General features: G+C 42.5%; 1 protein-coding gene across 2 annotated transcripts in view; it reads left to right on the forward strand.

Annotated features, from left to right (window-relative positions):
* RUNX2 (RUNX family transcription factor 2) overlaps nt 1-9363 on the forward strand; it is a 213828-nt gene extending 204465 nt beyond the window's left edge. For both annotated transcript variants that reach the window (XM_064508305.1, XM_064508304.1), the window contains one exon: nt 8435-9363. In XM_064508305.1, coding sequence (XP_064364375.1) covers nt 8435-9108 — 674 coding nt within the window. In that variant the 3' untranslated portion in view covers nt 9109-9363. The remainder of the gene's footprint in view (nt 1-8434) is intronic.
* The last annotated feature ends 2288 nt before the right edge of the window (nt 9364-11651 follow it).

Consider the following 11651-nt stretch of genomic DNA (forward strand, 5'->3'; position numbering starts at 1 on the left):
AAGGTAAACAGCCTTGGTCCTCCTCAGGGTGGGACAAGAGACTCTTCTGCATCTTTCCTTGTATTTACATACTCAGTCTCCAGAGCTTGAGAAATGTTACTGGATGAGGACTGCTGGACTATTGGTCTGCTATGGTATAAAATTCTTATATGCCCTGTAAGGCTTAGCAGAAGGGCTGGGGGAGTTAGATGGTACATACCCAGGGAAAGACAAGCCTTTAAAAGGGATAATCCCACCTAAAGCTTAATACAATGCAGGTTCAAGATAACCCAGCCTGGATGTAGTTTGTACCATTAGTCATCTCAAGAAGGGCCATATGGAGTAGGATCATAGTGGTCTGTCCACTGCTGGCTGAACAATGGCCTCGCTGGATGCTTTGTCAGAACCTGAAATCTCTTTGACTCATGTGTACTGAATTTCCAGACTTGACTCACTGGGTACGAAAACCATAAGACTGGATGGTGTGTCTCTCATTTTTCCTGGAAAAAAAAAAGAGCAGATTAATATTACTACATTTGGTTAATCAACATTTTAATCTGCTTCGAAAGCTATGGAACATGTATGTAAAGAAATTAAACTAATCTCAAATCATCGAAGAAAAAACCTGTCTGGACCTTCAGGATGTATTACTGGTATGACCCTCTTTTTCTATAACGTTCCTGGTTGCCTCAGACTTGTGTCCCTTTTTGTATCTCTTAGTACCTGCTGGCTTGTCTAGAGTCATCACTGGCTTAATTCTAGGGTCCTGTGTGTTGCGAAATGCTATCGGGAGAGGTACAGCAGTCAACCCAGAGTGGGTTTGAAGGAAATGGTATCTGACTAATTAGTGTCAAAAATTTGCTGTGTAAATGGAAATACTTTCTCACACACTGTGAAACTAACCTGAGAAACTCATTGCAGTAGGAGTTAATTGAGACCAAAATTTTGTCCAAAAAAAAAAAAAGAAAGAAAAGAAAAGAAAAAAGAGTGGGATGAGGATAGGATGTTTACAAGGCTAATGAGAACATAACAAGAGCATTCAGAAACAGAACAGTACTTATTAGGGAAAGAAAACAAGATTCTCAGAAGAATTAAACAACTTGGAATCACTCTCTGCTTCAAGACAAGAAAAAACCTTTTGAGTTTCACTCCAGTGCAACTAATGTTCAGATTCAAAAAGGTAATTAAGCACCAACTTTCAGCTGTAGTCCAGGCAGTTAAATACCATTTTGAATCTGATCTTAGATCAATTTGTTGGCCTTCATTGTATAAAAGGTGATACTAGGCAGTGTAAACATCTGTCCTGAACCAAAAATCTAATTCACTAATGAAATGTCGGGGAAATGTCCTATGGCAGATCATGGCATAACTTCATTGAAGAGTTTTGGGTAGCTTCCTTTGAGGCAGCAGTTACCGATGGTTGTAGCAGACGAAATATAAGACTGGATGCACATCTGGTCTGATTGAGTACAACATTTTCTTCTCCTTACTGGATATTTCTTTAGCTCTCTGGAAGTAGCTGCCAGTCTTGTTTTAGTTTTAGAGCATCTAAACACTCTCTTCAGCCACTTCTGCATCTCAGCAAATTTCTGGGAAGGGGACCACGTGCTGGTGGAGAGCAGATGAGGTCCTTGTGTGAGGTCCTACAGTGAGGCCCAGGCACCCACAGCACATTTTTCTGCTATGCCTTATGCCTGTGCTGTGGCGGGGGGAGCGGTAGAAGGCAGGTTTCCTCCATTTAAGAAGCATTAAAAAAGTAGTATGGTAAAGAAAGTCTTTAGAGGGCTGTATTGGTTGATGGGTTGATGAGTTGAGGGCTGTATCAGTTGATGGGGAAGAAGATGAAACAGGGCTTTGCTCCTGGCTCTGTTGTGCACCTCTCCCAAGACCTTTCATCCGTCATGTATTTCAGGCTGGCCCCCATGAAGTGCAGCCTGTGTGAGTGTCATCTGGGTACTACTTTGAGCAGAATGGGAAAAAATGTGTTAGGCAACAAATATGAGGAAATGCCCACTGCCCAACACTATTACCTTTCACCAGTCCCCCTCCACATAGAGATGTCAAGGCATCTCTTCTTTTGTAGGAAATAACAGGAACGGCTGTGCACTTCAGAAAATCTGGCTTTGTCCCTTAGGTGTCAGAGAAAGACCTCAGGTTCTTGGAAAATCTGGTCCCAAATGAGTAAAAAAAATGCATATTTTGTCAGGGAGTGAATAAAAATCTCACTGAAATTAAGCCAGGAGCAAAGATGAAACAGCAGATGGCCCATGACAAACTGTGAGAACAAATTTGTTCGCATGAGATGGGAATAAGTATGTACTCATAACAGACTATTACTCAAGAAATTTTGAAACAGCACAGCTCCACAGGAGTCATAATGTGATTAGTCACATAAAGCACCGTCCAGCTAGGCCTGGTATATTGTACCTGAAAGAAGAGAAACAGACCCAGAAACAGACCACAATTTGTAAAAGAAGAATTCCAAGAGATGCACAAGTTTATGAAATCAGAAAGCTTTCTATTGCTCCAAAATTCATAAGCAAATTAGTATCTTTAGAGTAGTGAGTGGATTGTTAAAAGGCTGCTTAAAAGGTGAGAGGACTGCAGAAAGGTCCTTGCTGAAGTGACTCAATGACTAGTTTTTTAATCTGACAGCAGAGACAGAGTCAGGGTACTTCTGGTGACAGGTCTTGGCCTCTGGAACAGGCTTTGCCACGTAGGCCTTTACAGCATATTTCCAGTAACCTACAGTTATTTCCAAAATGCTCTTTTCTTTTTTTTCTGTTCTTTGTGGGAGTGATGGGTAAGTTTGAGATTCAAAACTAGAGGAATAGGACTGCTTTGAACACTAATATATTGATGCAGATTTTCAAAGTGGTATTTTGTATAAGACCCCTGACTTTGAGTGGGTATTTTTAATTATATTTGTTTAATATATAGTTTATTAATATTAAACAATTTTTTCATTACATATTACAATATCTTGGTACATAGGATATTTTGGGAAATTTCCATGTTTGGGAAATTTCCATGTTTCCATGTTTTCCAAGAGTATGGATTCCTAGGGTATAACTGTAATTTGCCTTACTTGAAAATGATTAACAGTAACCTGAATTTTATGGATTTTGTGGATTTTATATGCATTTATAAGCTCCTCACCCAAAAGTACATGTATTTGTACAGTAGCCAGTGTTTGTTTGGATTCTTACAGAAACAGGTGCTAGATGCAATATCTAGAAACAGATTCCGTTTCTGAAATCACAGATTTGCAAACACAGATCCTGGAGTTCTCATACAAATGTTTTTGTTCAGACCTATTTTAATGTAAAGTCCAGTAATGCATTCACTCAATGCTGAAGTTGAATCCCTTCTAAACTTGAATTACAGCTCAAAGCCATTCTAAGCTTAACTTCAGACCACTAGTGAGAAGCAATACCACTCTGCATCCCAACAAAACTGCACGGCGCACAGAAGAGATGGCTTTTTGAGAGGCCAAATTCAGATCCCAAAGATGGAATTTTTCCGTGATGAAGAAGCACCACCCTTGCTTGTTCAAATGTCACTATCAGACTTTCAATTACCACAAGCTGTTAGGACTTCAGTTTCACTTCTTACCAGAAAGAGGAGGCAGGAGTATATTTAGACTTTCTTGGGAAGCAGCTGCAATATGAAGTGGGAGTGCATGCACGCACTCAAGCTCACACGCACCCATCGTTAGGTTTAAAGCAACTTCATAAACCCAAGCAGAAAGCATAGTGCACAAAGGCGTCCTGCAGGTTGCTGTAGCATTAGAAGGGATTATTTTACTCATTTCAGTATCTTACCATCCTTATCATTGAAAGAGGTCATTTGTTTAGTGCTGACTCACTTGAAAGATAATCAGCTCCTGAACCTCCAGCTCATTTCTTGAAGCATTGTAGATGTCTGAGACTCCACTTTCTTGCACCTTGAACCTTATGTCTGTGATTTTATGCCTTCTACCATCACAAATCTATACACCAAGTGAATGAAGAGGTAATACAACCCACCTACTGTTCTGATTTGCTAGCAATTTACTTGCTGCATCCATACACAAAATGAGGAATCTAGCTCACCTAACTTTGGCCACTTATGAGTTAGTTAGCCAATCTGAGGTAGCTGACTAGGTCCCACAAGAAATGCTGATGGGGGAGGGACACTCCATAGTATGATTCTCCCACACTTCTTAGGGACCTGATACCTTGGGGTGACTCATCCCCAGAGGTCCTTCTTTCTCTGCTGGAGCCCCAATGACTAGCTTGTGCTGGATGCCAGCTAAATGGCTAATGGTAGATGAGCTGAATCCTATGCAGTGTGCCAGTCAGAGGAAAATCATGCCCTTGCTTTTCCCTCGTGGTTCATAGACTTTCCCCCTGTTAGCTGACAAAAGGCTAAGAAATCAGAGTTTGCAGAAATTTGGCTGCAAAGCAGATAAAATCAGCAGTCAAACAAAAGCAGCTAAGATAGCCAAGACTGCCTGAAAAGTTAAATTCGTGCCCTTCTCATACAGAGAAATGCATTTAAAATAACTTAAATTTCCCCATTCTCACAGTGCAGCTCATTAATCTTTTGTTAACATCCATCATCACGGACAGACAACATACCAGGAAATTCTCTCCTGAAGGTGCTGCTCTGCTCTCTCTCATTACCATATCACCTGGGCTACTTACAGTCTTGTGAGTATTTAATATCACAAAGTCCTCTCAGAGGTGGGAACACAAGACATACTTCCCTATTACCTGCAGATCGGGAACACAGACATGCAATCACTTTCTGTTCAGGAGATCTGCAGTAGATCAGGGCAGTGAATGTCAGGCATCCACTGTTTCTAAGCTGGGTACCCACCTTATTTTTAGGCACCTGGGGTAGGATTTCTGTTTTTAAATTTAGGGATTACCAGTGCAAAACATTCATATCCAAGTTAGTTATCCTAAGTTATCCTCATTTTCCTTTGTAGTCAGCAAAGAGATGAGGACATTCGTATTTCTCATTCTAGCAATAAAGGTGTCATTCATCCGACCTGCTGGTAGAAGCCTGCTTTAGCATGAAATGGATTAAACACTAGACCTGCCTATTTAATCCATTGAGTGTAAAGAAAGGCTAGGCAACTAGATGAGGTGTAAACATCTATACCACAGACTGCTAAAGCTAAAGATGACATGAATCCCTTTCTAGGTAATGGGTCCTCCTAAAGGATGAGGCCAAGCTCCCTATGCCCTCAGTAGGAAGAAGTAACTCTGAAGCTGTTCACACACAGCCTCTGTGTCTAAGCCCTCCCTTTGAGGACTTTCCCTCTCTATACCACATAGCAAATGTAGATGCTTTCAGAGAATTTCTTCACTATGCACTTACAGTCCAGTTGTTTCAACGAACTGGATCTTCAACCCAGGTTTTTCTGGGTGCTAGATTATTTTCCCTAACTAGTGAACTACTTTTTTCTCCAAGTGATAAGCCTGCCTTGAACAGTCAGTCTTTGTATGTGGGGGATATAACACTTACCCTTCTCCTGTAGACTGGATGTCCAAGAGGATTCTTAATGACCAAGCACAAGTGGGTTGCTAAGTTTAGAGAACGTCAGTGTACTTGACTGAGCACCTATTCTTCAGTATCTTTCTTCTCTGCAGGCATCTGTCCAGCCTCACTCAGCTACTTCTCTGTCTCGATGCTGATCTAATACCCCTTACTAGAGCAATTATCTGATTCCGCCTTTCCTTCCCTTGGGAATAAGTGTGCACCTGGATGCTCCAGTTGAGAATCTCTTCTGCTAGGGTGTACAAAAAATGAAAAAAGTAAACATGAGATGCAACATGCATATGAAACAAGCAAAATTAAAGAGGAAGTAAAAAATAGAATCGTCCTGTCATATATGATAAGCAATTGTCTTATCTTGCGTCATGCTTCATCATGTTTAAGATCTCCATATTCCTGGGCTTTCCCAAACATCCCCTGGCAATTTTATCAATGGCGATTGACCCTAGCTGACCCTGCTTGGAGCAAGGCGGGGAGGTGGCCTAAATCTCCAGAGGTCCCTTCCAGCCTCAGCAATTCTATATTCTGTGAATTTAGTTGTGAGTTTGGCCTTCAGACATTGAGCAGCCTGGTCAGATCACATCCAGACAAACAGCCGTTTTGGGTGTGCAGACTGTGCTACGTCAGCTGCGTACATACCAGGCAGCCGATCTGAGCGGCACAATAAGTTCCACATGTCCTGGATATGTTGGGCTCCCTGCGCATATGCCCAGACTCCCATGTGGAATTTCTTAGATGGAAGTATGGGAGCCTGATCAAGCTGCGCGAAATGTGTTTAAAAGGCAGCATGGCATAAATAAATCTTAAGGGAGGATTAGAGAGATGACAAGGCTATGGCTTCTGATAGGGAAGTCATGCTATGTTTGGAAAGATTACAGCTAAAAAGAAGAGCCTTTGGTGACCAGATTTTTGTCTGTATTTTTGTCTGTATTAGTTACTAGTCCTTTTGTTTTAATACCAGTTACCCATTTAATAGTGATTTCTGATTGTTATTTGTCATGGTGCTAAACCAGATTACCTCAAGGTTTGTTGAGCTTCCTCTGCTCTCCTATGTATGGAAAAACATTACACTTAATTTGGTTTGTTTGGCCAGTGTAGACAGGGATTAGCCATGCTATATATGGACCATAAACACTGTTTTGGTTAACACTACAGTTGAGCCAAACCTGAGCCTTTCATCTTAACCTTTGCAAACTTTGGTGGTTTGGATGGAGATGCAACCTGGGTTTGAACTGTGCTTTATTTTTGTTTTTATTTTGAAAAACCAAAAGCCAATCAATAACACTTTGGAAAACCAACATCCAGCATCCTCAGCCTACCTCTAGCGAACAGGGATTGAGCGTCTGTATAGGCAGGGACTTTGTGTTGGGAAGAGAGCCAATTCACAAAGGAAGGAAACCGTTTCAAGAAACCTGCAGTAACTTTCCATAAAAATCTCAGTGACATAAGGGCATGCTGAACTTCGTGTCATAATCCCCTTCAACCAACATATGTGTTTGGTTAGGAAAAACATGGTGGTCTCATGTGGAACAAAGATGGACTTTTGTAGGCTGAATGGCTAATTGGTTTAGTAATAGCAATGACAGGGGAAAGCCTTCGTTTTCTTTTGATTCACAGTTTCATTTTGCTATCTACAACAGCAAACCAGCTTGTAAGGAAAATGGATTTCTCACAACATCAGATTTTTTCGATGCCAGAAATAATAATAGTATGGTGTTAACACCTCTTTATTTGGCTTTCTCTAGGTTGTCTTAACCTAGATAAATCTATTAATTTGTGTCTTTGTATCCACAGTAGTGCCCTAAAATTTGCACTTAATTGCAGCAGAAGTACTTCTAAAACCCATCTGTCTTAGGCTGACCATTCTTGTAGCATCTTCCCACCTTCTGTGTAATGTGTTCCCACAGCTAAAATAAAGATCCTCGACATGGTATAGTAATTCCACTTATCCAGATCTTTGAGGCTGTTGAAAGGCTGATGTTTCCTATTATGTTTCTGTTTTTCAAATGTATTATAAAATTAGGATCATCCTTACCCTACAGTATTTACCAATTGGGCAACAGTGGGTACAGCACCTTGAACCACAGCCTGGCTCTCCAAGTCTTGTGTGTTCCCCAGAGGCTGCTGTATCATCCTACACTGTAAATGCTGGACTCAGTCCAAAAGAAAATCTTTCTAATGACTTCAGTGGACATTGGATTAGGTCCACTGTACTGCTTGCAGATTGAGATGGGTGTCCAGCTGGGATGCACAGTGTCAACACTTTCTTGCTCAGGCCCTTTGTAGCTTTTTATAGCTGAAGCCACTAACTGTCTACAGGCAGGAATCTACATCCAATTTCAATTGGGTAAACTCTGTCATGACTCAAAGCAAAAAATAAAATTATTGAACAGTTTAATCCACCAACCAGTTTTTGCTGCTTCTGGTGTTGACATGTCCATTTAAGCCAGAACACCAAAACTGGGAGCTTCTATGGAGCAGTGATTAGCTTTGGCTCCAGCAGCAGCCCATCAGCCCTCGTATCTCTATAGGAGATCTGAGTCAGTTAGGTCACTATGATCTAGTTCAATAACTGGCCAGGAATTCACAGTAGGTAATTCAGGCCAGCTAATTCCCACCCATGCGATGTCAACCAGAAAAATGCTAAGACCAGTGCAGAGGCTTTATGAAGAATGATAGCACAAGGTTGTTTTATATCTCTAATGTTAAGTTGCATGTTTACCTACAGTAGGCTCTTGTCTTTGAGTAATCTTCCCTTTTCTAGTTGGCCTACAGAGAGTATCACTAGAAGGTAATGAAACTCTCCCTTGCATCAAAAAGGCCTAGTCTCACTGAAATTGCAGCAATCAATAGTCCATGTATAAAAGCCCACATGTGACTCAAGACTCACGATGTATCTTGCTTGCAGACTCAGAGCCTCGCACGCCTGATGCTCCATCTGCTGCCACATCACCACCAACTTCTGAAGAACCTGGACCTTTCACAGCTCCAGCATCACCCTCCTCTTCCTCTGACCCTGGTACTGCATCATTTTCACCACCATTACCTGCTTGTGTCGCAGCTCTGTGTCCTGAACTGCCTCCTATTCCACCATCATCATCAGCTGCTGCTGCCACCATTCACCTTCCTTCTCTTCCTGCACCATCTGCCTCTACTCCATCCCTACACCCTGGACTTTATTTGCCAGTAGTCCCACCTGGAAGTGCCACCCTTATCAACTGGCTGCCCTTCCTTGCTTCAGCGACACTCGCCACCATTCGAGGGAAGGAGGAAGACCAGCCACCTGCAAGAACGGGCTCCCTGGAGAGTGTGAAACGATGCAGCAGCACAACCCCCCACCTCTCCCAGGAGGGAAATCACCAGGCAGCACCTGTGGGAGATAGGGCTTCCGAGGCTGCTTCCTCACCTTCGGCTGCCCATGGCATGCCCCCAAGCTCGGAGCAGGCTTCTGCGAATGTGAGCGACATCCTGGCAGAGCTGCGGACGATGAACAGCCATCTCTCCGTCATTGCTCGAGCCCTGACGCAGCTGGCGTCATCACTAGCACCTCGGCAGGACTCGTGTGGCACCCCACCTCCTTAATGCTGGGCTTTCCATCACCTCATGGTACTTTCAAGAGCTGGTGTTGGCCATGGAGATCTGACGATGGAGTCAAGGAGGAGGAAAGGGACCGTATGCAGACCTGCCAGTGTAAACTGTGACAGTTTGCTGTGCTTGCCGATACTGGCTATGTCTCCCCCATGGGTTTTTCTGTTTGTTTATTTCCTCCATGTAAATGGCTGCACATATTAAAAAATAGTTTTGTGGTCGTGTTAATAAAATTGTTTATATTTCTTACATTCCTTTCAGATGTGCTCGCTCCCCTCCTCTCACCCACTAACCACATTAACACTTGTAGAAATTGGAGAGGTCTCTCATGGAGAATGCAGAGAATCTGAAGTTGTGAGAAGTTGCCCATGATAAAATGCTCAGGGAGGTGACAAAAGCCCTGTGAGCAATGTGGGGGGACACAGACAAGAATGCACATGATGAAAATCTGGAAAAAATTCCTATTTCTCTCAAGCCAAGCTGTGTGGCACGGCACTGTTGAAGCTGGAACACTTCCCAGTGCACTAAATCTCTAGGGTAATTGTAATTACTGGTACAGGTAAGGGCCGTGATAAATTGTTCAAAATACAATGCAAGGTAGTTGTCTAAACAATATTTGGTCTGAACAGCTACCAGCCTCATCAACTTCTTCTTGTCCTCCGAGAGAGTATTAACCAAAGGCAGCGGAGCCCTTAGCGGGAGTCAGTCTGTTATACTTGCCAGGGATGCCTGGGGTTCTTCAAGGGCATAAATGGGCCAAGCTAATTTACAGCAATTAGTCAGGTACATGCGAATGGATCCTGACATTTTGCCATCTCTTCCCTATTGCCAAGCTGCAGTGGCTTGCCTAAAGGTGATGTCGGAGGTGTGAAACCTCCAATGATCCTCTTTGCAGATAGGCAGCACCGGAGGCGCGGGAAAGAGCTCTCTCGGGCAGGAATCCAGGCCTCTCTCCTCTGAGGTTTACAACCCACGCAGCAGCCGGTGAGGTACCCTCCGCTTCTGCCTGCATTGGCAGAGGTATGCGAGTAGGAAGCCAAACGCTGGGACGATCTCAGCACCATGGGAGCACCTTGGGAAAGAGGACTCACAGCTCACCCAGAGCTACTTTGCGCGTCCCAGTGATACTCTTCCTGTAACAGCAAGTGTCCAATACTCAAAACGAGATATTTTCCTGAAGGTGGGAGCAGCAGCAGCTGAACCAGGCTATGTGGCTGATAGGTCTTTCATCACAGTGAGTTAAAATCAAACAAACGCTCGTGGCAAACGAGAGAAGAGGAAGGTCCCTCTGAAGTTCGGTACGATCTTGACTTAAATTAGCCACTCAGCCGTCAGATATCAGGATCTGAGGACATCTCCAGGAAAAACCCAGACAAACAGACAGATCGCGAGATAAGATTAAAGAGGAAGTATTCTGTCTATTTGCACATATTTCTGTTACAGATGAGCCTAAGCCACAAAGATTGAATGAATATACAAACTTCCCCAAAGCTCAGGTGTATTTGAATTTGAGGTTTTGGTTACTGCACGTATATTTATATATAAACCTATCAAATTTTTGTTTCTGTGTCTGAAAGACAAAGCAACTGCCCTGTTCAGTCATGTTTTTTTCTAGAGCTGATCAGAATTTTTCTCCTCTGATGTGTGTGACAAAAAAAGTAGAAAGACATTTCATAGCTAGCCATCATTACCTTTCAGTTTTATGAGTTTTAACAAAACAAGATAAAAGGAATGTCTTAAAACCATTTTGGCTTTTGATTTCACTATTGTAGTTTCCATAGAATAAAAAAGTATGAGTATTTTACCTATCTTTCCCTGGTCTAATTTTGCCTTGACAGTAAATAAATAGCATATCATCCCACTCTTGCTGTTTTACTGACATATGCAAAGCAAGTTGCAAATCCCCATAAAGGCATATTAATTTATCGAAGTTTTAATGCCTTTTTTTCTATCAGCACCAATCTCCAAGAGTTTATGAACCAATGGCACTGCTGACAGGCTGCCTTAGAGCGCAAAGGTACCATCATTTTCCATGGCCCTAGAAAAATGTTTCACACAGATTTTTTTACAAAAGTGGCCTTTAATGTCCAGATCTGAGATGCTCCATAGATTTCTTGTTCATGGACCAGAGACCTTGCCATCGTTGTAGTTTTTCTGGCTCTGAGCTGAAGTATCCTGGAGCTGTGAGGCAGTTGACAGATGCAGATATAAGACAGGCGTTTTCTTACAGAAACCTGCTGAATCTGCTCATCTCTTTGAAAACATGTTCACCGGTCAGTTCTTAGCAGTGAGATCCTGGTGGTTTATCTGCTCATCTGCTTTACGTAAAATTTAAAATAGATGTATATCCATATACAGACATGCTTGCAAGCATACACGTACCCATATTCATGCTGCCAGTCAAAACTGGTCAGTGGGACAGAAACTCATGGCAGGTGTCTCACAAATTCTTCATTTTTTGCTTCTTTGCCTCACAAAAGATGAAACATTTTGCCCTGTTCCCAAACAATTCTGGGGGCAGTTTTCTAAGTTCAAAC

Source organism: Dromaius novaehollandiae, chromosome 3 (genome assembly GCF_036370855.1).
Source record: "Dromaius novaehollandiae isolate bDroNov1 chromosome 3, bDroNov1.hap1, whole genome shotgun sequence".
NCBI classification, from domain to species: Eukaryota; Metazoa; Chordata; class Aves; order Casuariiformes; family Dromaiidae; genus Dromaius; species Dromaius novaehollandiae.